Consider the following 27,102-nt stretch of genomic DNA (forward strand, 5'->3'; position numbering starts at 1 on the left):
CCTTGCTTCTTGTCTACTGACTCCAAGAGACTTAACTAGCTAGTTTATTCACCTATCTTCTAGTCTACTGACTCCAAATTACTTTTAACTAGCGAGCTAGTTTCTAGTCGTCTGTCTCCAAAACACTTTTAACTCAATAGTGAAGGGTGTCAGCCTAGCTTCTGGTTTTCTGTCTCCAAAACACTTTTAACGAATAAGCTAAGGTTGTAAGCCTAGCTTCTGATATACTGACTCCAAAATTATTTTAACTAGCTAGTTTATCTGCCTAGCTTCTGGTTTACTGACTCCAAAATACTTTTAACTAGCAAGTTTATCAGCCGAGCTTCTGGTCTTCTGTCTCCAAAATAATTATAACTAGTTAACTAAGGTTATTAGCATAGATTTTAGTCTTCTGTCTCCAAAATACTTTTAACTATTTAGCTAAAGTTGCCATCTTAACTTCTGGTCTCTGTGACCCCAAAATACTTTTAACAAACTAGCCAGAGTTATCCGCCTAGCTTCAGGTCTTCTGTCTCCAAAATACTTTTTTGACTCGCTAGCTAAGATTATCAGCCTAGTTTCTGGTTTTCGGACTGCAAAATACTTTTAACTAGCTGGACTTATCCGCCTGACTTTTGATCGCCTGACCCCAAAATACTTTGAACTCGCTGGGTAAGGTTATCATCCTGGCTTCTGGTCTTCTGATTCAAAAATACTTTTAGCAAACTAGCTCCGATTGTCAGCCTAGTTTCTGGTGGTCTGGCTATGAAATACTTTTAACTTTTAACTGGATTATTTTAGCTTATGGTTTACTGACTTCAAAAGACTTTTAACTAGCTAGCTAAGGTTCTCTGGCTAGCTTCTGGTCTTCTGACTTCAAAATACTTTCGACTAATCAGCTAAAGATATTCAGAAACGTCTGATTTTCTGACCCAAGATACTTTTAAGGAACTAGCTCGGATCATCCGCATAGTTTCTGGTCTTGTGGCTTTGAAAGACTTTTAATGAACTACCTAGAGTTATATGGAAGCTTCTGGTCTTCTGGCTTCAAAAGATTTTTGGTGACCGACCAAGCCAGAGTTATCCGCCTTGCTTCAGGTCTTCAAAAGACTTTTGGCTACGTAGCTAGCTAAAATGACCCGCCTAACTTCTAGTCGTGTGACTCCAAAAGACTTTTAGCTACGTAGCTAGCTAAAATTTCATGTTTAGCTTACGGTCTTCTGACACCAAAATACTTTTAATTGTTTAACTAGCCTTATCCGCCTTGCTTCAGGTCTTCTGACTCTAAAAGACTTTTAGCTACTTAGCTAGCTAGCGTTATCCACTTAGCTTACGGTCTTCTGACTCCAAAATACTTTTAGTTACTTAGCTAGCTAGTGTTATCCACCTAGCTTATGGTCTTCTGACTCCAAGAAACTTTTAGTTACTTAGCTAGCTAGTGTTATCCACCTAGCTTATGGTTTTCTGACTCCCAAAAACTTTTAGCTACTTAACTAGCTAGGGTTATCCACCTAGATTACGGTCTTCTGACTCTAAAAGACTTTAAGGTACTTAGCTAGCTAGCGTTCTCCACCTAACTTATGGTCTTCTGACTCTAAAAGATTTTTAGCTACTTATGTAGCTAGCATACGGTCTTCTGACTCCAAAATACTTTTAACCAGCTAGCTAGCATTATCCAACTAGCTTATGGTCTTCTGACTTTAAAAGACTTTAAGCTACTTAGCTAGCTAGCTAGCGTTATCCACTTAGCTTATAATTTTCTGACTCCAAAAAACTTTTAGCTACTTAAGTAGCTCGCGTTATCCACCTAGCTTACGATCTACTGACTCCAAAAGACTTTTAGCTACTTGGCTAACTATGGATATCCACCTAACTTACAGTCTTTTGACTTCAAAATACTTTTACCCACTTAAGTAGCTAGTGTCATCCACCTAGGTTATGGTCTTCTGACTTTAAAAGATTTTTAGCTACTTAAGTAGCTAGCGTTATACACCTACCTTACTGGCTTCTGACTCCAAAAGACTTTTAGCTACTTAAGTAGCTAGCGTTATTGACCTAGCTTACGGCCTTCTGACTCCAAAATACTTTTAACTAGGTAGCTAAAATGATTTCCCTATCCTCTGGTCTTTTGTCTCTAAATTTGACATTTTGTCTGCAAAAAATTAAACATCCATCTTTTTTTCCCCCGTTTGATTACCTGAAGTCCACGATTCCCTCTGGGACCAATGGTGCCTTCAGGGCCCTGTTGAAAGTAAGAAATATGTGCACAATTAGTGACGGACGACTGTAATTCATTGGTAAAATAATGCTGTTCTGTAACAATCAAAACAAATAGGGTAAACACACAGTAGGCTTTATCAGGGGTGTCCCGATACAACTCTTTCACTTTCGATACAATACCGATATTGGTCTGATACCACACCAGGAGGAATGATACATGCTTGTATTATTTTGTAGTGTGGAATGTTGTAAAAGGCTTGATCAAGGAAACGTAACCAAACAAAGAACAATGTGTGAAAAACCCTAACTTGTCTATTATTAACCATCTGTAATGTAGTGATGTGCGATACCACTGGTTTTCTTTCCAATCCGATACCGTGTAAACTTCAGGCTGGTATCGACGAACCAATCCGATACTTAGTGCAATTGTACCTAATGTGTAGGATTTAAAAAGTAAAGAAAAAGTATTATATATATATATATATATATATATATATATATATATATATATATATATATATATATATATATATATATATATATATATGTGTTGGCCCTGCGATGAGGTGGCGACTTGTCCAGGGTGTACACCGCCTTCCACCCGATTGTAGCTGAGATAGGCGCCAGCGCCCTCCGCGACCCCAAAAGGGAATAAGCGGTAGAAAATGGATGAATACAGACATACATACATATACATATATATATATATATATATATATATATATATATATATATATATATATATATATATATATATATATATATATATATATATATATATATATATATATATATATATATATATATATATACACACACATATACATACATATATGTATACATACATATACATATGTTTGTACAGGTATATATATATACATATATATATATATATATATACATATATATATATATATATATATATATATATATATATGCTATACATATACATATAAACATATGTATGTATAGTAATATACATATATACATTTACTATACATATATACACATATACCATACATATACACATATATATACATATATATGTATATACACATATACTATATATACAGTATATACACACAAATACACTTTACATATATAATATACATATATACTATTATACATAAATGCATATATATACATATACACATACATATATATATATATATATATATATATGATACATTTGATTTATTTTTTCCCCACCTATCTTTTGTCTTCATTTAGACAAGATCTCGTTAGTTTAGTTATCATACACTATATCAAAAGTATTGATATTTTGATTTGGGGATTGATATCGGAGCATGAGGATTTGTTATCGGCGTTATCGATATTTCAGTATCGATCCTCACTGGAATGGACTAACGCAGGTTAAAGGGGAGTGACGATTGTTTTATATTTTTGGCGACAACGCAATAATTCCTGGAGTTAAGTAAGTTGAATGATGCAGACACGTTTGTTACTGGATACTTTCTAATACACTAGAAATATTTGACACTTGTTTACATTGACAAATGTTTAGCTTGTGTGCTATAGAGTGCTTAGCTGTTGTGTAGCCGCTCGCTCCTAGCAGCTTATAGCCTCGCATGTTTACCTTTTGTAAATGACTTTAGTAAAAGAGAATAAATTGTGTGCTTATTGGAGGACATTTAGACGTTAAGGAGACAATACGCTGGTTTTTTGTGCTGATATCAGACATCATGAATGTATCAGCTGTAAAAGATCCAAAAGAACATACTCGGTCTCCTTTAATCCCAGGTGTGCCACACTCGCCTCGCTCTCCCTGGAATAGAACAAGAAGCAGTTGAGACATGTACGCTGATTAATACATGACATCATTCCGCTAAATACATGACATCATCGCCAGTGAACCAAAAGGGTTTTTTTTGGGGACAATCCTACCTGCTCTCCTTTGTATCCTGCTTTTCCCTGCGTGAAGACAAAAGAGGGTTACTGACGTTCCGTGGTGAAGCACCACTCGGGCCTCACCTCCGTGCCATCCCGACCTGGGAGTCCGCTGAGCCCACTTTCGCCCTAGAAGAGGATCGTCAGTATAGAACGTTGCTGCAAGCAGAGAGTAAAACTGTACTTGGTAGAGACAAGACCTTCTGTCCCTTGGATCCTGGGCTGCCGTCTTCTCCAGCACGACCCTTCTTGCCCTGCCCAGGAACGAAAGTCACATTGCCATACCATAATAATCCAAGAACTGCTGCACAGGGGCGTATTTAGTGAGGGGGGTACATGTCCCCCATACTTTTTACCCCCCAAAAATAATAATAATATGCTTAATTATAAAGATGTGAGGTTCACAAACGAATCGAGCCTTTTAAGCGGCTCTTTTAGGCCAACGGTGGGATCTCACTTTTTACCTCCAAGTATAATAATATGCTAAATTGTAGGAATTTGAGCTTCACGAACAAATCGAGCATTTTAAGCGACTCTTTTAGGTATATGGTGGGGTCTACTTCACAGGTATTTAGCGAGAAGGTTAGAAAAGACATGTAATATGCTCAATTGTAGAGATGTGAGGTTCGCGAACGAACCGGTTCTTTGGAGTGACTCTTTTAGGTGAATGGTGGGGACTACTGCACAGCGTATTAAGCGAGGGGGACAAGGGGGGCATGTCCCTTCGCACTTTTTACCCCCCAAAAATAATATGCGATATTGTAGAGATGTGAGGTTCGCGAACGAATCGAATCTTTTGAGCGACTCTCTTAGGTAATGCGTGCAGACTACTGCACAGGGGCGTATTAAGCGAGAGGGACAGGGGGGGGGTGCATGTCCCTTCGCACTTTTTACCCCCCCCCCAAAAAAATATGCAATATTGCAGTGATGTGAGGTTCGCAAACGAATCGAGCCTTTTGAGCGGCTCTGTTAGGCGAACGGTGGGATCTCGGGAACACCTTTTACCCCCATGTATAATAATATGTTAAATTGTAGAGATTTGAGCTTCACGAACGAACCGAGTATTTTAAGCGACTCTTTTAGGTAAATGGTGGGGTCTACTTCACAGGTATTTAGCGAGGGGGTTAGGAAAGACATGTAATATGCTAAATTGTAGAGATGTGAGGTTCGCGAACGAACCGAGTCTTTTGAGCGACTCTTGTAGGTAATGCGTGGGGACTACTCCACAGGGGCGTATTAAGCGAGGGGGACAGGGGGGCATGTCCCTTCGCCCTTTTTACCCCCCAAAAATAATATGTTAAATTGTAGAGATGTGAGGTATGCAAATAAACCTAGTCTTTTAAACGACTCTTTTTGGTGAACGGTGGGGACTACTGCACAGGGGCGTTTTTAGCGAGGGGCACAGGGAGACATGCAACATGCTAAATTGAAGAGATTTGGGATTTTGCGAACGAACTGAGTCTTTGAGCGACTCTTTTAAGTGGGGACAGGGGGAAATCACGCACTTTTTACGGCCACAAAATTACAATATGCTAAATTGTAGAGACGTGAGGTTCGTGAACAAACTGTGCCTTTGCAGTTTTTACTGCCCAAAAATAATGTTACATTGTAGAGATGTGAGGTTTGTGATCGAACTAAGTCTTTTGAGCGACTCTTTTAGGTGAACAGTGGGGACTACTGCACAGGGGCATATTTAGCTAGTGGAAGGGGGGGTTAATGTCCCTTTGCACTTTTTACACCCCAAAAATGATAATATGCTAAATTGTAGAGATGTGAGGTTTGTGAACGAACCAAGTCTTTTGACTGACTCTTTTAGGTGAACGGTGAAGACAACTTGCACAGGGCGTATTTAGCTAGGGGGGCAGAGGAGGCATGTCCCCTCGCACTTTTTACCCCCCAAAAATAATATGTGATATTGTAGAGATGTGAGGTTTGTGAATGAACCAAGTCTTTTGAGTGACTCTTTTAGGTGAACAGTGGCGACTATTGCACGGGCGTATTAAGCTAGGAGGGCAGGGAGGAATGTCCCTCCGCACTTTTTACCCCCCAAAAATAATATGCTAAATTTTTACAGATGTGAGGTTTGTGAACGAACCGAGTCTTTCAAGCGACTCTTTTAAGTGAATGGTAGGAACAATTACCCAGGAGCATATTTAGCATGAGGGATGGGGGGGACATGTCCCCCGCACTTTTAACCCCCAGAAATAACAATATGCTAATATGTACAGATTTTAGGTTTGCGAACGAACCACGTCTTTTGAGCGACTCTTTTAGGTGAACTGTAGAACTGCTGCACAGGGGTGTATTTAGCGAGGGGGACCGGGGACACATGTCCCCTCGCACTTTTTACCGCTAGAAAATGATAATATGCTAAATTGTAGAGATGTGAGGTTCGCAAACAAGCCGAGTCTTTTGAGTGACTCTTTTAGGTGAACGGTGGAATTACTGCACAGGGTAGTATTAGCAAGAGGAACGGGGGGAACAACTACCCAGGAGCATATTTAGCGTGGGGGGTGGGGGGACATACCCCCCGCACTTATTACCCCTCATATTACCTAATATGTACAACTGCGATGAGGTGGCGACTTGTCCAGGGTGTACCCCGCCTTCCGCCCGATTCTAACTGAAATAGGCGCCAGCGCCCCCGCGACCCCTTAAGGGAATAAGCGGTAGAAAATGGATGGATAATATGTACAGATTTTAGGTTTGCGAACGAACCGAGTCGTTTGAGCGACTCTTTTAGGTTAACTGTAGAACTACTGCACAGGGGTGTATTTAGCGAGGGGGACCGGGGACACATGTCCCCCCGCACTTTTTACAGCCACAAAATGATAATATGCTAAATTGTAGAGATGTAAGGTTCGCAAACGAACCAAGAATTTTGAGCGACTCTTTGAGGCAAATGGTGGGAACTACTGGGTACAGGGGGGAAGTGTGTGTGTGTGTGTGTGTGTGTGTGTGTGTGTGTGTGTGTGTGTGTGTGTGTGTGTGTGTGCGTGCGTGCGTGCGTGCGTGCGTGCGTGCGTGGGTGTGTGTCCGCACTTTTTACACCACAAAATGATAATATGCTGAATTGTAGAGATGTGAGGTTTGCAAACGAACTGAGTCTTTTGAACGACTCTTTTAGGTGAACGGTGGGCACTACTGCACAGGAGGGGAGGGTGCACACTTTTTACCCCGCAAAAATAATAGTATGCCAAATTGAAGAGATGTGAGGTGTGCGAACGAACCAAGTCTTTTGAGTGACTCTTTTTGGTGAACTGTGGGAACTACTGCACAGGGGCATATTTAGCGATGGGGGCAGGGGGCACATGTTCCCCGTAATTTTTACCGGCCAAAGATAATAATATGCTAAATTGTAGGGAGGAGAGTTTAGCGAACGAACCGAGTCTTTTGAGCGACTCTTAGGTGACCGGTGGGAACCGATTCCCCGACGTGATCTGATGTTTCGGGAGCCTTTTTTTATGCACATGCACATTTAGCGTCGAAAATTTTGCATTCTGTGACTGGAAACTGAACTAGAAAAGGAGTCAGTGTTAATATATTTTTTTTAGCATTGGATTATTTAAAATGCTCAACATGTTTTCAATTTCAAACGAATGACGTCACTGCCAATGCGTGGAAATATGGCACCGCATGGTGGAATATACGGCAGTACGTTAGTGACAGCCCGTGGCTTTTCGCTCATTGGCTAGCACTGCTCCACTTCACTCTAATCCAGTCGGGGTCGGTGGAAACAACTTTTGTTGGGAGAAAGACGTTTCCAAGCACTCGGGAAGAGAAGCCATCAAGGTGGATGTTATGGTGTGGTGTTGGTGTTGGTAGACCAAGAACAAGCTATCAGAACATGTGTATGTACATGCAGCTCTCTTGCCCTGCCAACTCCTCTGATGATCTACTGAGATTTACATAACTACTTATGTGCAAATCTGTATAGGCCTGCTCTCAATAAAGTCAACAAGGAATGTGTGGAATTTCCACTGCTGCAGGGAGTCTTTGAACGCCCCCCGATTACACCTGCACCTTGTCATTATATCTATATATATCCAGGAATTCACATTGTAGGAATTTTGAAGAATTTATTCGTAAATTATGGTGGAAAATGAGTATTTGGTCAACCATTCAAAGCTCTCACTGATGGAAGGAGGTTTTGGCTCAAAATCTCACGATACATGGCCCCATTCATACTTTCCTTAACACGGATCAATCGTCCTGTCCCCTTAGCAGAAAAACAGCCCCAAAGCATGATGTTTCCACCCCCATGCTTCACAGTAGGTATGGTGTTCTTGGGATGCAACTCAGTATTCTTCTTCCTCCAAACGCGACGAGTTGAGTTTATACCCAAAAGTTATATTTTGGTTTTATCTGACCACATAGCATTCTCCCATGTGCTCTCTGGCAAACTTCAGACGGCCCTGGACATGCACTGGCTTAAGCAGGGGGACACGTCTGGCACTGCAGGATTTGATTCCCTGTCGGCGTAGTGTGTTACTGATGGTAACCTTTGTTACTTTGGTCCCAGCTCTCTGCAGGTCATTCACCAGGTCCCCCTGTGTGGTTCTGGGATTTTTCCTCACCGTTCTCATGATCATTTTGACCCCACGGGCTGAGATCTTGCATGGAGCCCCAGATCGAGGGAGATTATCAGTGGTCTTGTATGTCTTCCATTTTCTGATAATTACTCTCACAGTTGATTTTTTCACACCAAGCTGTTTGCCTATTGTAGATTCACTCTTCCCAGTCTGGTGCAGGTCTACAATTATTTTCCTGACGTCCTTCGACAGCTCTTTGGTCTTGGCCATAGTGGAGTTTGGAGTCTGACTGTTTGAGGCTGTGGACAGGTGTCTTTTATAGAGATAACGAGTTCAAACAAGTGCCATTAAAACAGGTAACGAGTCGAGGACGGAAGAGCTTCTTAAAGAAGAAGTTATAGGTCTGTGAGAGCCAGAGATCTTCCTTGTGTGAAGTGACCAAATACTTATTTTCCACTATAATTTACCAATAGATTCTTTCAAATTCCTACAATGTGAATTTCTGGAGGGGTTTTTCTCCACATTCTGTGTCTCACAGTTGAAGTGTACCTATGATGAAAATTACAGACCATCTGCACAATTGGTGGCTGACTAAATACTTTTTTGCCCCACTGTGTGTATATATATATATGTATATATATATATATATATATATATATATATATATATATATATATATATATATACATTTGTATATATGTACATGTGTACATACATACACATAAATATATACACATACATACATATACATACATATGTGTATATATATATACACATATATATACATATATACACACACATATATATATATATATATACATATATACATTTATACACACACACATATATATATATATACATACATACATATAAATATATATGCATACATACATACAGACATACATATATATACAATCATACATATATATATATATATATATATATATCTATACATATACATATATATACATACATATATATATACACATATATATATATACATACAGACATACATATATATATACAATCATACATACATATATATATATATCTATACATATACATATATATACATACATATATATATACATATATATATACATACATATATACATATACATATATACATACAAATATATATACACATATATATACATACGTATATATATACACATATACATACATATATATACCTATATATATATATATACACATATATATATACACACATATATATACATATATACACATATATATATATATATGTATATACACATACATACACATACATACATATATATATATATATATATATATATATATATACACATATATATATACACACATATATATATATATATACACATATATATATATATGTATATACACATACATACACATACATACATATATATATATATATATATAACATACATACACACATACAAGTTTGGTTCTTTTATGAATTTATTATGGGTCTACTGAAAATGTGAGCAAATCTGCTGGGTCAAAAGTATACATACAGCAATGTTATTATTTGCTTACATGTCTCTTGGCAAGTTTCACTGCAATAAGGCACTTTTGGTAGCCATCCACAAGCTTCTGGCAAGCTTCTGGTTGAATTTTTGACCACTCCTCTGGACAAAATTGGTGCAGTTCAGCTAAATGTGTTAGTTTTTCGACATGGACTTGTTTCTTTAGCATTGTCCACACGTTTAAGTGTCAGGTTCAAACACCAACCTATCCATTAAACGAGACAAGAAGCAAGGAATCAAGCAGAGACAGAGTTCAATTTTGCTCATGAGGAGAAACGTTTGGGTCTGCACACTCAGTTACAGTCTCCCACCATGCTCTGAGGGGCAGTCCCACGTTCTCCTCTGTTTATCCGGGAGATCCCTGGTTAAAATCCCTGAGACTGCCTCATAAGGGAGTGGTAACACGTATTATGCAAGCAGCCCTAGTATCACAATACATGATTACTCAGAATGCAAATGTGCTTGAGCTCGAGATTTCGCCCTGGCTCTGCTTTGTCCGCGTGTTGTCGTCTTATCTTTGTTGAGGTACTTGAAGTCCGTAACGGGATGGAAGACAGAAACTGCTGCTACGAGACAACTTGCAGTGGAAGATAGGTTGTGTGCCTTCACACAGATAGAACAGTACAACTGGACCACAATAGATAATAACTATAGCAACCAGAAGGGCTTATCTTTGTCCTCGTGATCAGCAGCAAACTTTAGACGAGCCTTAAGGTGTTGCTTCTGGAGTAAGGGGCTTCCTTCTTGCATGGTAGCCTCTCAGTCCATGGCGATGCAAAACACCCTTGACTGTGGACACGGACACCTGTGTTCCAGCAGCTTCCAATTCATTGCAGACCTGCTTTCTGGCGGTCCTCGGTTGACTCTTGATCATCCTGACCAATTTTCTATCAGCAGCAGGTGATAGCTTGCGTTTTCTTGGCAGTGAAAAAACTGTGCCATGTCTGCACAGTTGCTCTTGGGACCTTAAGCTGCTTTGAGATGGCTCCAAGTGACTTTCCTGACTTGTTCAAGTCATTAATTGGTTTTTTCTTCAGATCTGTGCTGCGTTCCTTTGACTTTCCCATTGTCGCGTTATTAACCGCGTCTAATGATAGCATCACATGAGCCCTATTTAAAAGGGCTCAGAGAAGTCAACAGGTGTCGTCAATCATAATCATTTCACATGAAGTTAAGAGGCCATGCCATGAAGCTAACTTGATTAGATTGTAACTTTTCTACATCACCAAAATGGATCATTATGTTTTGGGCGTGGCCTACGGACCTGCAGCGAAACGGGGTGTGGCAGAACCGGCTTCGAGATTAGCGGCCGGTGCGTAGATGATACAGCTGAGAGTGTTTGTCTAATCACCTGTCGCTCTGTTCAAGGCAGGAGAGGGAGAGTTGTTGGTGGCAGCGAGAGTGAGAGACATTGGCTGGAAAGCATATAAAGAACATTTATTGAAAAATAAAAAGTGGGTCCACAAATATGACCGAGGCTGTTATGTCTGTCATTGGTGGTCCAAGAGACCCTGAGGAGCAAGACCTCCACAATTTGGCGCCCAACCTGGCTGGACCACCGGAGGCGGGGGAGGACGAACCCCCCGATGGCTCTTACGGGTGTGCTCGCCAACTCTCCCACTCCTTCCTGACTGCTGCTTTGAACAGAGCGACAGGTGATTAGACAAACACTCTCAGCCGTGTCGTCGACGCACCTGTCACTAATCTCGAAGCCGGTTCTGCCACACCCCGCTTCGTTGCAGGTCTGTAGGCCACGCCCACCACACATGTATGTACACTTTTGACCCGGCAGATTTGGTCACATTTTCAGTACAGCCATAATAAATTCTTAAAAGAACCAAACTTGATGAATGTTCTTTTTTTTGTGACCAACAAGTATGTGCTCCAATCACTCCATCACACACAAAAAAACAAGAGTTGTAGAAATAATTGGAAACTCAAATGTCCAATTTTTTGTTGTTGTTGTTTTAATCCAAAATGAACTAATCCGACAAACTTTTTTTGTTCTTACTTAGACAATATAAATAGTTCCTAAAACAAATGTGCTTTGCTAAACCCGTCCATTTTGTCACTGGGATAAAAGAAACTTGTTTCTCCGGAGGGTACGTCAAAGGGGAGATAGTTTGGGTGTGTCGGGTGCTACTTACCGCGGGGCCGCTGGCTCCCCGCTCGCCCTTCTCGCATGCACACAGGCTGTGAACAAGGGGACACTGACAACACAATGAGGAGAGAGAGTTAGGGCGGGGGGGTGGGGGGGGGGGCACCCCGGGACACAAATCTAGTCATCAGTGGCAGGACTCACCCCTTCGTCTGCCAGGGATATCTGTGGAAAGAGAAAAAAGATGGGTGCTAACTCAGCAAAAGTAATGTGGCTGTTAGCGAGCATCAAGATGCTTCAATGCTGTTGTTTGTTTCCATGGCGACCTAGTGATAAACATAGAGTGTTTAGACGTGCCATGGGACTGTTCTTGGACGCCACCTGAAACCCTCGCTGGGTTTCACAGATGCCGCATTTGTACGTCCTTAATAACCATCACCCGGAATAGTCAGCAGCGAATGTTTGATTCCCACTGTAATTACGCCTCCTCCTCATACAAGTGTGCAGGTTAAAGCACGCTGGGAGGACTTGCCCGTGTCGCGGCGTGCAGGTAAGAAAAGTCTTTTTAATCCTTAAACAAAAGGGGAACATTATCACCAGACCTATGTAAGCGTCAATATATACCTTGATGGTGCGGAAAAAAAGACCATATATTTTTTGAACCGATTTCCGAACTCTAAATGGGTGAATTTTGGCGAATTAAACGCCTTTCTGTTTATCACTCTGGAGGCGATGACGTCAGAATGTGACGTCGCCGAGGTAACACAGCCGCCATTTTCATTTTCGACACATTGTAAAAATTTAGGTCTCAGCTCTGTTATTTTCCGTTTTTTTGACTATTTTTGGGAAGCTTGGAGACATCATGCCTCGTCGGTGTGTTGTCGGAGGGTGTAACAACACTAACAGGGAGGGATTCAAGTTGCACCATTGGCCCGAAGATGCCGCCAGACCCCCATTGAATGTGCCAGAGTGTCTCCACATTTTACCGGCGACGACAGACATGGCACAGAGATGTATGGATAACCTGCAGATGCATTTGCAACCATAAAGTCAACAAAATCACAAAGGTGAGTTTTGTTGATGTTGACTTATGTGCTAATCAGACATATTTGGTCGCGGCGTGACTGCCAGCTAAACGATGCTAACATGCTACGCTAATCGACGCTAACATGCGATTTACCGGCGGTGCTAAAGCAGCCATGGCAGAGGGATGTATGGATAACCTGCAGATGCATTTGCAACTATAAAGTCAACGAAATCACAAAGGTGAGTTTTGTTGATGTTGACTGCTAGCTAATCGATGCTAACATGCTACGCTAATCGACGCTAACATGCTATTTACCGGCGGTGCTAAAGCAGACATGGCACAGAGATGTATGGATAACCTGCAGATGCATTTGCAACTATATTACGTTTCCTTCCACCCACATTTAATGCGAAAAAACCACTTACCAATTGACGGATTTAAATAGCTCCAGTGTCACAAGATGCGAAAGTCCTGATCGTTTGGTCCGCACATTTTACCGGCGATGCTAACGCAGCTATTCGGCCATGCTATGGCTATGAATAGCGTCAATAGCTACTTGCTCAATAGCTTCAGTTTCTTCTTCAATACTTTCATACTCCAACCATCTGTTCAAATACATGCGTAATCTGTTGAATCGCTTAAACCGCTGAAATCCGAGTATGAATCCGAGCTGATGTCGCTATATCTTGCTGTGGTATTCGCCATTGTTTGTTTACATTAGCAGCACTGTATGACGTCACAGGGAAATGGATAGTCGCATCGCAAATAGCGAAAATCAAGCACTTTAAAGCTTTTTTAGGGATATTCCGAGACCGGTAAAATTTTGCAAAAAATTTCAAAAAATACAACAAGCCACTGGGAACTGATTTTTATTGTTTTTAACCCTTTTGAAATTGTGATAATGTTCCCCTTTAAACAAAAGGCCAAACACAAAGTGCCGCACGGGAGCGCACGTGAAGGCCCAAGGTAAAACTTTGCGTATAGCATTACAACGCGAAGCGAGCACGACGCTTAAAAGTCGCCAAAGGCCAACAATGTGGTTCCTGTGACGAGTGGACGGCGAGACTGGGAGACAGCAGGCACAAGACGTTGATACAACGTTGGTTCTACGTGCGTGTCTTTTAAAATGTTGCAAAATTGTATTTGTGAACCGAGGCAACGTCGATGTGCAAGGTTGGATCCACGTTGTTGTCGGTTGGGAAATGACCAAGATTTGATGGTCAAATCAACGTCACAACCCGACGTTGATTAAACGCCAATAAGCATGTTGTTCCAACGTTGGATTCGTGTTGTAGAATATTGCTTGCAAAATGACCAAAATTCCATGGTCAGATCAACATCAGAACCCCAGGGTTTCCCACACATTCATTTATTTGTTGCGGCCCGCCACGAAAGAATTAGGGCCGCCACAAATAAAAGTACAAAAAATAAAAAATCAATTTAAAAAAATTCGGCTTTTGACTCGCTCAACCGCTCATCAATCAATCAATCAATCAATCAATGTTTACTTATATAGCCCTAAATCACTAGTGTCTCAAAGGGCTGCACAAACCACAACACAAACCACTCTGACATCCTCGGTAGGCCCACATAAGGTCAAGGAAAACTCACACCCAGTGGGACGTCGGTGACAATTAGGACTATGAGAACCTTGGAGAGGACCACATATGTAAGCAACCCCCCCCCCCCCTTCTAGGGGACCGAAAGCAATGGATGTCGAGCGTGTCTAACATGATACTGTGAAAAGTTCAGTCCATAGTTGATCCAACAAAGCCGCGATTGACTAAAAGCAATGGGACTCTGTCTGTGAATGGAGCTTGTAGTTACATATTATATAAATATGTAAATATTATATAAATATTAGGGGTGTGGGAAAAATTCGATTGGAATACGAATCGAATCGTTTACGTTGTGCGATACAGAATCAATTCTCATTTTAAAAAATCAATCTTTTTTTTTTTTTTTTAAATCAATCCAACAAACCACTACACAGCAATACCATAACAATGCAACCCAATTCCAAAACCAAACCTGAACCAGCAACACTCAGAACTGCAATAAACAGAGCAATTGAGGAGACACAAACACGACACAGAAAAAAACAAAAGTAATGAAACAAAAATGAATATTATCAACAACAGTATCAATATTAGTTATAATTTCAGCATAGCAGTGATTAAAAATCCCTCACTGACATTATCATTAGACATTTATAAAAACAAAAAAAAGAACAATAGTGTCACAGTGTCGTACACTTGCATCGCATCTCATAAGCTTGACAACACACTGTGTCCAATGTTTTCACAAAGATCAAATAAGTCATATTTTTGGTTCGTTTATAGTTAAAACAAATTAACATTTATGCAATCAGTTGATAAAACATTGTACTTTACAATTATAAAGGCTTTTTTTTTTTTTTTTTAAATCTACTACTCTGCTAGCATGTTAGCAGACTGGGGTAGATCCTGCTGAAATCCTATGTATTGAATGAATACAGAATCCTTTTGAATCGGAAAAATATCGTTTTTGAATCGAGAATCGAATCGAAAAAAATCGATATATTATCGAATGGTGACCCCAAGAATCGATATTGAATCGAATCGTGGGACACCCAAAGATTCACACCCCTAATAAATATGTATATAAATATGTACATAAAGTGTTGTAATTATATTCCAACTCCGGGTTCTTCTTGGTCATCGCCACCGCCGCCTCCCACCCCCGCCCCCTCTCTGCCCGACCACACCACCACAAACAGATGCCTGACCTGTGGGAAACACTGGAACCCAACATTGATTAAACGTCAAAAATTATGTTGTTTCAATATTGTATAATATTCGTTGGGAAATGACCAAAATTCAACGGTCAAATTAACATCAGAACCCAGCATTGATTGAACGTCTTCAAAAAGCATGTTGTTTCAGCATTGTATTTGTGTTGTAGAATATTGGTAGAGAAATTACCAAAATTCAATGGTCAAATCAACATCAGAACCCAAAATTGATTAAACGTTGTCAAAAAATTATGTTGTTTCAATGTTGTATTTGTGTTGTAGAATATTGGTTGGGAAATGACCAAATTTCAATGGTCAAATCAAAGTCAGAACCCGATATTGATTAAACGTTGTCACAAAGTATGTTGTTTCTACGTTGTATTTGTGTTGTAGAATATTGGTTGAGAAATGACCAAAATTCAATGGTCAAATCAACGTCAGGACCAGACATTGAATAAACGCTGTCAAAAATCATCTTGTTTCAATGTTGTATTTGTTTTGTTGAATAATAGTTTGGAAATGACCAAATTTAAATGGTCAGATCAACATCAGAATCCAACATTGATTAAACGTTGTTAAAAAGTATGTTGTTTCAACGTTAGATTTGTGTTGGAATATTGGTAGAGAAATTACCAAAATTCAATGGTCAAATCAACATCAGAATCCAACATTGATTAAACGTTGTTAAAAAGCATATTGTTTCATTGTTGTATTTGTGTTGTAGAATATTGGTTGGGAAATGACCAAAATTCAACAGTCAAATTAACATCAAATCCCAGCATTGATTAAACGATGTTAAAAGTATGTTGTTTCAACGTTAGATTTGTGTTGGAATATTGGTTGAGAAATTACTCAAATTCAATGGTCAAATTAACGTCAGAACCCAACATTGATTAAACGTTGTCAAAAAGCATGTTGTTTCAACATTGTATTTGTGTGGTATAATATTTTTGGGGAAATGATCAAAATTAAATGGTCAAATCAACGTCAGAACCCGACATTGAATAAACGTTGTCAAAAAGCATGTTGTTTCAATGTTGTATTTGTTTTGTTGAATAATAGTTTGGAAATGACCAAATTTCAATGGTCAAATCAACGTCAGAACCCAACATTGATTAAACGTCGTAAAAAATGCATGTTGTTTTAACGTTGTACTTGTATTGTAGAATATTGGTTGGGAAACCACCAAAATTCAATGGTCAAATCAACATTAGAATCCAACATTGATTAAATGTCGCCAAAAAACATGTTTTTATGTTGTATTCGTGTTGTAGAATATTGGCCACAGAATGACCAAATTTCATTGGTCGACATTGATTAAACGTCAAAAAGCATGTTGTTTCAACGTTGTATTTGTGTTGTGGAATATTATTGTCCTGTCTTGATGATCATGTTTTGTTTAGTTTACTTCAAGACTCCATTAGTTCCTGTTTTTTCACTCCATTGTTTTGTTTCCATGCCAAACCATTAGTTTTCACCTGTCCCCAAGTCACGCACCTGTTTTCACTAATCATGTAACTATTATTTAAACCGAAAGTTGCCAGGAAGTCAGCTTGGCGACTTTACTTCTGATACACTCCATAGTTATGCTTCTTGCCATGCCACGTAAGTTTTTGATTCTTTCTGTCAAGTCGTGGACTTTGGGGTTTGTTTTTCCGGAATGCAAAGGAAAGTTGGCGCGGGCAAGGTGTGAAGGTAAGGACATGATTTAATCTTAACTCAAAACAGGAACAAACTTGGCTAATGAAGAAAAACTTGCACAAGGGCAGAAACTATGAATATAAAACAAAACTTGATAACTGTGGCATGAAGAATCAAAAACTTAAGCGGCATGGCAAGAAGCATAACTACGGAGGTTATCAGAGGTAAAGTTGTCAGGCTGACCTCCTGTTAACTTTCGGTCTAAATACTAGCTACATGATAAGTGAAAACAGGTGCGTGACTCGGTAACAGGTGAAAACTAACGAGTTGGCATGGAAACAAAACAATGGAGTGAAAAAACAGGAACTAATGGAGTCTTGAAGTAAACTAAACAAAACATGATCATCAAGACATGACATCAATATTCTACAACACAAATACAACGTTGAAACAACATGCTTTTTGACAAAGGGCAGCCATGGACGGGTCCAACCCTCACTGGAAACTTGTCCGAATTACGTCCGGCAAAGCAAACCAAGATCTGACACCGATCATAGTCTCTGAGCACTACCAAGTGATGTCCAAAACACCAAACAGAGACCGGTGTGCACACTCAGCGCTCCTAGCAACAAGAAAAGTAACCACTATATATATATATATATATATATATATATATATATATATATATATATATATATATATATATATGTATACACTATATTTCCAAAAGTATTTGTCCACCCATCCAGAAAATGAGAACCAGGTGTCCTAATCAGGTGTATAAAATCAAGTACTAAGGCACGGAGACTGTTTCTACAAACATTTGGGAAAGAATGGGCCGCTCTCAGTGATTTCCAGCGTGGAATTGTCATAGGAAGCCACCTGTGCAAAAAAATCCATTTGTGAAATTTTCCTTGCTTTTAAATATTCCAAAGTCAACTGTCGGCTTTATTATAAGAAAAGTGAAGATTTTGGGAACAACAGCAACTCAGCCACCAAGTGGTAGGCCAGGTAAACTGACGGAGAGGGGGTCAGCGGATGCTAAAGCGTGTAGTGCAAAGACTTTCTGCAGTCAGTTGCTACAGATCTCCAAACTTCCAATTAGCCCACGTACAGTACGCAGAGAGCTTCATGGAATGGGTTTCCATGGCCGTGCAGCTGCATCTAAGCCATAAATCACCAGGTCCAATGCAAAGCGTGGGATGCAGTGGTGTAAAGCACATCGCCACTGGACTCTAGAGCAGTGGAGACGCCTTCTCTGGACTGATGAGTCCTGCTTTTCCATCTGGCAATCTGATGGACGAGTCTGGCTTAGGAGTTTGACAGAAGTAGGCTACATTTCAGACTGTATTGTGCCGAGTGTAAAATTTGGTCGAGGAGGAATTATGGCTTTGTCCCTTTGTTCCAGTGAAAGGAACTACCAAAGCATTTTGGACATTATTTCCATGCTCCCTGTCAGGCTTTCCCCTGACAGTTTGTCTATGTTTTAGTTTTTTCCTCTGCATTTGTCTGTTTCCTCTGTGTCTCCTGTCTTTAGTTCCTGTCTAGTGCTCTTATTTTCTCAGCTTCTTGTCTTGTTCCCTGAGTGCTGTGTTCCTCCTCAGCTGCGGCTGATTGGCACCTGGCCACACCTGTTGCCAATCAGCCCGCTCCTATTTGTACCTGCTTTGTCTTGTGTCAGTTGCTGGATCATTGTATTGTCATTCGGACTTGTATTGTCGTTGCCACATATCACTCTTGTCGTGCTACGTGTCGTTTTGTTACAGCTACTACCTGTCATGCTACATTTTGTCCTGGTCGTCGTAGCAGTAAGCTGTTTCTGTTTGCATTAGTCATTTCCAGTTTTTCTGTTTGCTATCCACGAGCTTCCATGCTAAGGTTCCTTTTTTGTTTTCTAGCTTCCAGTGCTAGCTCCCTTAGTTTGTTATTCCGCCCACATGCGTGCTTTTTGTTTGTTTTTGTTTAGTTTTAATTATATCATGTTTTCATATTCTATGCCTGCCTTCGTCTCTGGATCTTGGGGTTCATCAACAACAAATACCTCTGACACTCCCAACCTTGTGGGAACAGTTTGGAGCGGGCCCCTTCCTCTTCCAACATGACTGTGCACCAGTACACAAAGCAAGATCCATAAAGACATGGATGACAGAGTCTGGTGTGGATGATCTTGACTGGCCTGCACAGAGTCCTGACCTGAACCCGATAGAACACCTTTGGGATGAATTACAAAGTAGAACGGAGTACACAACGGCAGTGACTAGGATGGCGGAAGCGGGGATCGAACCTGGAAACCTCAAATTGCCGGTATGAGCTATACTGTCCCACGTAATAAATGATAATGAATAAATGAATGAGTGAAAGACAGAGAAGCAAATTCCAATACGTTCACTCACGATTTCATGGATGACCGTTTCCACGATGCCTCTGTCCTGCAGGTTGTGCAGGTAGCGCGAGGCCGGCGAGCTGGCAATTAGCCGCAGCTGGGCGATGTTGGCAGGCTCCTTGGCTTGGGGCGTGATACCGACGGCGAAGAAGTGAACGCCCTGGCTCTTGGCGTCGGTCACGGCCGCCAATATGTCCGGGTTCCTCGGGTGCGAGACGCCGTCGAAGAGCAGGAAGGCCACCTTGACGGCGGCGGCGGGCGACTCCGCCTGGTAGAGGCGGGTGAGGTTGGTGATGGCGTAGGTGGTGTAGGTGCCGTGGCCGATGTAGGTGACGGGGGCCACGCGGGCCTTGAAGGCGTCGGGGCCTCGCCACTGGGCGAAGGTCTGCTCCACGATGACGTGGCTGCTGTACTGGAGGAGGGCGGCGCGGCTGGCCATGCTGCGGCCGCTCGGCAGGCGCAGGCCCTGCAGCAGCTCCGTCACGTCCGAGGCGAACTGCTTCTCCTGGGCGTGGTTGTCCTTGGCGCTCTCCGAGCTGTCAATCAAAAAGGCCAACTCCACACTGCAGCCGTCTTCTGTAGGCACTGAGAAAATACAAGCAATATTAACACTTGTGGCCTCAACTGCAACGTGGTTCTAAAAAAGCTGGCACAAGTGGCAAAAAAGATTGAGAAAGTTGAGGAATGCTCATCAAACACTTATGTGGAACATCCCACAGGTGAACGGGCTAATTGGGAACAGGCGGGTGCCATGATTGGGTGTAAAAGCAGCTTCCATGAAAGGCTCACTCATTCACAAACAAGGACGGGGCGAGGGTCACCACTTTGTGGACAAATGCCTGAGCAAATTGTTTAAGAACAACATTTCTCAACCAGCTATTGCAAGGAATTTAGGGACTTCACCATCTACGGTCCGTAATATCATCAAAAGGTTCAAAGAATCTGGAGAAATCGCTGCACGTAACATTGAATGCCCCGTGCCTTTTGCTCCCTCAGGTGGAACTGCATCAAAAAGCGACATCAGTGTGTGAAGGATATCACCACATGCGCTCAGGAACACATCAGAAAACCACTGTCAGTAACTACAGTCAGTCGCTACATCTGTAAGTGCAAGTTAAAACGCTACTATGCAAGCCTAAGTCATTTATCAACAACACCCAGAAACGCTGGGTGTTGCTGGGCCCGAGCTCATCTAAGATAGATTGATGCAAAATGGAAAAGTGTTCTGTGGTCTGACGAGTCCACATTTCAAATTGTTTTTGGAAATTGTGAACGTCGTGTCCTCCGGAACAAAGAGGAAAAAGAACCATCCGGACTGTTCTAGACGAAAAGCCAGCATCTGTGATGGTATGGGGGTGTATCAGTGCCCAAGGCATGGGTTACTTACACAGCAGTGAAGGCTCCATTAATGCTGAAAGGTACATACTGTTGCGATCCGTGACTCGGAGCTTCACATGTTTATTTTTCCATCTTCGTTTCATTGTCTTCTGACCCACTTACTTCCTGTTCAGTCCGTTACCATGGTTACACATTGATTTCACCTGCTCCTCGTTTTTTACACACACTTGGTTCTCCTTGATTACTCCCTATATAAACCTTCCTCCATTCTTTGTTCAGTCTGGGTCCTTAAATTTGCTCTCATGCAACTAGTGACGACTGCTTCTTTTGGTATGTGTATTCTTGCTAGCTCATATGCTAAGCCACCTGCCTTTTCTTAGCTCTCATGGTAATTGATTTTGTTTTTACATTTTGTGCCGTGCCAAGTCTAGTTTTTTGTTTGTATATCCTAGTTCTCATACTAGCGTTTTTGGTTTGCTTTTTATAAGCTCCAGTATTTCTGTTCAGAGCTCCCTTTTTGTTAAATAAATCTTTTAAGATCTTACCATTGTTGTGTTCACGTCAACGCATCCTCGAAGGAATCGAACCCGGCACCACGAAGTGTGAACCGTCTTCACACATACAGGTTTTGGAGCAACATATGTTGTCATCCAAGCAACGTTATCATGGACGCCCCTGCTTATTTCCGCAAGACAATGCCAAGCCACGTGTTACAACGGCGTCTGTTACTACATTATATATATATATATATATATATATATATATATATATATATATATATATATATATATATATATACATACTTGCAGTGTGTACATTGTACCTAGTTCATATTGTTATAAAGGTTTCTGATACTACATTTGATATATATATATATATATATATATATATATATATATATATATATATATATATATGTCTTGATTGGATTATCCAGAGAATAGTGCTCGATACCGTGGTAGAGCACAATATGTAGGTGTGGGAAAAAATCACAAGACTACTTCATCTCTACAGAACTGTTTCATGAGGGGTTCGCTCAATCATCAACTTCCTCGACGTCACTTTCAACCTGAGAAATAACAGCTACCAACCATTCACGAAACCCAACACAACACTCCAATACGTGCACCATGACAGCAACCACCCACCCACCACCACGAAAAGAATACCTACCGGAATTAATAAAAGGCTATCGATGCTGTCATCTAGCAAAGCTGAATTCGACCAAGCAACCCCCCCGTACCAGAAAGCACTTGATGAAAGCGGATACAACTTCACCCTCACCTATGAACCCACTCCAGGAAACCAACCAAAAAAGAGCAGAAAACGAAACAACATCATCTGGTACAATCCGCCATTCAGCAAAGACGTCTCAACCAACATCGGCCGCAAGTTCCTCACTCTGATCGACAAACACTTCCCCAAAGGCAACACCCTAAGAAAAATATTCAACAAGAACAACATTAAATTGAGCTACAGCTGTATGAATAACATGCAACAAATCATTTCAAACCACAACAAAGCAATTGCAAAAAAACTGCCTACCCCCAGACTAAACGACTCTGAAACCAATAATGAATGTAACTGTCGCAAGAAACCTGATTGCCCTCTCAACGGAAGGTGCTTACAGACATCAGTCGTTTACCAAGCAAAGGTAACACGCAAGGACATTAACACATCCGACACGTACGTAGGATTAACCGAAGGAGCGTCCAAAACAAGATGGAATAATCACAACGCCTCCTTTAGAAACCAGACTTTGCGGAATTCTACAGAACTCAGCAAACACATTTGGAACCTCAAAGACAATAATGTTGAATATTCAATAACATGGCAAATTCTTGCATCCAGCACACCTTACAACAGTGGTAATAAAAGATGCAACCTATGCTTAAAAGAGAAACTGTTTATTATATATCATCCAGATCTATCATCCCTCAACAAGCGCAGTGAAATCATTTCAACATGCCGCCACAGACGGAAACACCTCCTAGGTAACACATGAGCCAATCACCACACCCTACGCCTGCCTGTATATATATATATATATATATATATATATATATATATATATATATATATATATATATATATATATACACACACACACACACATGCACACATCCTTGCAGTGTGTATATTGCACATATTACATATTGCTATGAAGGGGTCTGTTACTACATTATATATATAATTGCAGTGTATATATAAAACATATTACATATTGTTATAAAGGTGTCTGTTACTACATTATATATATACTTGCAATGTGTGTATTGTACATATTACATATTGTTATAAAGGTGTCTGTTACTACATTATATATATACTTGCAATGTGTATATTGTACATATTACATATTGTTATGAAGGTGTCTGTTACTACATTATATATATACTTGCAATGTGTATATTGTACATATTACATATTATTATGAAGGTGTCTGTTACTACATTATATATATACATGTATATATAAAATGACTTGAAGTTGTTTAGAGAACTTTGACTACCAATAAGTCGCATCTTTCAAGCGTTTATCACTTTTAAAATTGTTTTAAAAAAGACACGTGTTGGCTTTTGATGTTGTTCAGTGCCAATCATTAGGAATCTCTCATAATGATTGTGAACCATAGGTAAAATTCCAACAATTTGAGCAAGTTAGTCTAGATGCAGATAAAAAACTCCTTCAGACTTACGTTGGCCGTTATTTGGCACGTAATTGGACGAGAACTGCCTACTGTTCCTCCTGGAAGTCACCCCCTTCTCTTGGTGTCTCCTGTGGTCCTGTGCCCACACAGCAGGCAGCCCACACAGGAGCAGGAGCCAGCGGCCGAGGGCCATCAGCGGCATGATGTCCTCGAGTGGAAGCAGCAAGTTTTGACAAGCAGAACTCCCGTTGTGGATAAGATGATCAGCGCTCCTGGATCAGGCGAAAGGTGCAAATACGATTGTCTCTCACAGTCGGTCGGCTCTAAAGGTCCATGGCTGCAAAGTCAAGTCGTCTGTCTGGTTGGTTCTCCTCGACGCCACCATCAAGACCCAGCTTTGCATGTGAGCCCTTCTGAAAAGGTGCAGTAAGGACAAAAAGGGCCAACCCTTTTTTTAAAGCTCACTCAGTCTGGATCTGCGTGTGGGAGGGCCACAGGGCTGGGGAGGCACCGCCACACGCTCAGGGGGTCTCTGACATCAGAGCGCCTCGCTCCTGTTAGCGTTTCGCCACGATCTCGCCAGAAAAGTCCACGTTCTTGCTGAAGATTTTAGAGGGCTTTGGTAAAGCTGGGGCTTTTGGCTCGTTGGCTAGCGCTCTTGCCTCGCAGTCTGTGGACCGTTGGTTTGTGAAGACCATGCGATGCCTTTTGCGATGTCACTAACAGACACCTTCATAACAATATATAATATGTACAATACACACACTGCAAGTAAATATATAATGTAGTAACAGACACCTTCATAACAATATGTAATTGTACAATATACACACTGCAACAATATATATAAAGTAGTAACAGACACTTTCATAATAATATGTAATATGCACAATATACACACTGCATGTATGTATATAATGTAGTAACAGACACTTTCATAACAATAGGTCATATGTACAGTATACACACTGCAAGTATATATAAGTATATATAAAATTACACACTGCTAGTATACATATAAAGTAGTGACAGACACTTTCATAAAAATAGGTAATATGTACAGTATACACACGGCAAGTATATATAAGTATATATAAAATTACACACTGCAAGTATACATATAAAGTAGTGACAGACACCTTCATAACAATAGGTAATATGTACAGTATACACACTGCAAGTATATATATATATATATATATATATATATATATTTATATATATATATATATATATATATATATATATATGTATATATATATATATATATATATATATATATAAAATGTAGTAACAGACACCTTCATAACAAAATGTAATATGTACAATATACACACTGAGAGTACACCTATATAATATAGTAACAGACACCTTCATAACAATATGTAATATGTACAATATACACACTGCAAGTATATATATATATACATATATAATGTAGTTACAGACACCTTCATAAATATATGTAATAAGTACAACATACACATTGCAAGTATATACATAATGTAGTGACAGACACCTTCATAACAATATGTAATATGTACAATATACACACTGCAACAATATATATAAAGTAGTAACAGACACTTTTCATAATAATATGTAATATGCACAATATACACACTGCCACTGCATGTATGTATACAATGTAGTAACAGACACTTTCATAACAATATGTTATAAGTACAATATACACACTCCAAGTAGATATATATATATATATATATATATATAATGTAGTAACAGACACCTTCATAACAATATGTAATATGTACAATATACACACTGCTAGTATGTATATATATATATATATATATATATATATATATATATATTGTAGTAACAGACACCTTCATATGTGTATAAAAAAGTTGATGGATGGATGGACTCCATTTGACTGTTAGCTGACTTTTGTTAACCTTTATTTATGATTTGGAATTTTTTTAAAAAGCAAAATATGTGTTCTTGTCCTACATAAGGACTGTGAACAATAGGTTAAAAAAGATACATAAATAGTGCAGCTCCCCTTTAAGAGCTAAAAAAGCGGTTCTTTCGAGTAGTCCTTATTTACGGCGTTCAGGCCGTTGACTTTTTCCCACCAAAGTTGAAAGTTCATCCCGTGACTGACCGCATTGAGATTGTAATGTCGCCCTGACTCGGTGGATTCCAGCCAGACTGTCACCCCAGAAGCGGCAACGGCCGTCACATAACTGTCTCTCTGGTAACTGTGTGTGTGTGCGTGTGTGTGTGTGTGTGTGTGTGTGTGTGTGTGTGTGTGTGTGTGTGTGTGTGTGTGTGTGTGTGCGTGTTTGTTTTATTGCCAAGTACTGTACTGAAAGGTGGACTGTCACTCAAGAATGCACGACCTGAAATGTGTCCTTGTGGAAAAAAGGAGCCAAACGTGTCTGGTTTATATGCTGACTGGAAAGAAAACTCTCATATTAGCAATAATGATAATAATATGATAATGTAAACACACGGATCACGTCTTTTAATTGCAGCTTTCTTTGAGCGTGTGTTATTATTTCCTTGATGAAGACAATATAAATAAATAAATGATAAATGGGTTGTACTTGTATAGCGCTTTTCTACCTTCAAGGTACTCAAAGCGCTTTGACACTACTTCCACATTTACCCATTCACACACACATTCACACACTGATGGAGGGAGCTGCCATGCAAGGCGCCAACCAGCACCCATCAGGAGCAAGCGTGAAGTGTCTTGCTCAGGACACAACGAACGTGACGAGGTTGGTACTAGGTGGGATTTGAACCAGGGACCCTCGGGTTGCGCACGGCCACTCTTCCACTGCGCTACTTGTGGAAGCTTAAATATTCGATAAACACTCCCGCTTTATTTGTCCCACAACATGTGACTTGGCACAAATGGTATTTATGTAGTAAAACAGAACACATCTGCTGTGAGGAATGTAGCGACAAACTGAATTTAGTGACAGTGGTTTTCTGAAGTGTTCCTGAGCCCATGTGGTGATATCCTTTAGAGATTGATGTCGGTTT

At 40.2% G+C, this 27,102-nt stretch overlaps 1 protein-coding gene across 1 annotated transcript in view; it reads right to left on the bottom strand.

Moving 5' to 3' along the window:
* The window catches only part of LOC133554252 (collagen alpha-1(XXVIII) chain-like), an 80,123-nt gene extending 55,579 nt beyond the window's left edge, over positions 1-24,544 (bottom strand). Inside the window, exons 1-9 of the mRNA XM_061902757.1 lie at positions 24,133-24,544; positions 20,107-20,681; positions 12,477-12,497; positions 12,322-12,384; positions 4,308-4,361; positions 4,192-4,236; positions 4,105-4,131; positions 3,941-3,985; positions 2,177-2,221 (exon numbers count right to left, since the gene is read on the bottom strand). Coding sequence (XP_061758741.1) covers positions 2,177-2,221; positions 3,941-3,985; positions 4,105-4,131; positions 4,192-4,236; positions 4,308-4,361; positions 12,322-12,384; positions 12,477-12,497; positions 20,107-20,681; positions 24,133-24,286 — 1,029 coding nt within the window. The 5' untranslated portion in view covers positions 24,287-24,544. The remainder of the gene's footprint in view (positions 1-2,176; positions 2,222-3,940; positions 3,986-4,104; positions 4,132-4,191; positions 4,237-4,307; positions 4,362-12,321; positions 12,385-12,476; positions 12,498-20,106; positions 20,682-24,132) is intronic.
* Between the last annotated feature and the right edge of the window lie 2,558 nt (positions 24,545-27,102).

The sequence above is a fragment of the Nerophis ophidion genome, linkage group LG06 (assembly GCF_033978795.1).
Source record: "Nerophis ophidion isolate RoL-2023_Sa linkage group LG06, RoL_Noph_v1.0, whole genome shotgun sequence".
Classification (NCBI taxonomy): Eukaryota; Metazoa; Chordata; class Actinopteri; order Syngnathiformes; family Syngnathidae; genus Nerophis; species Nerophis ophidion.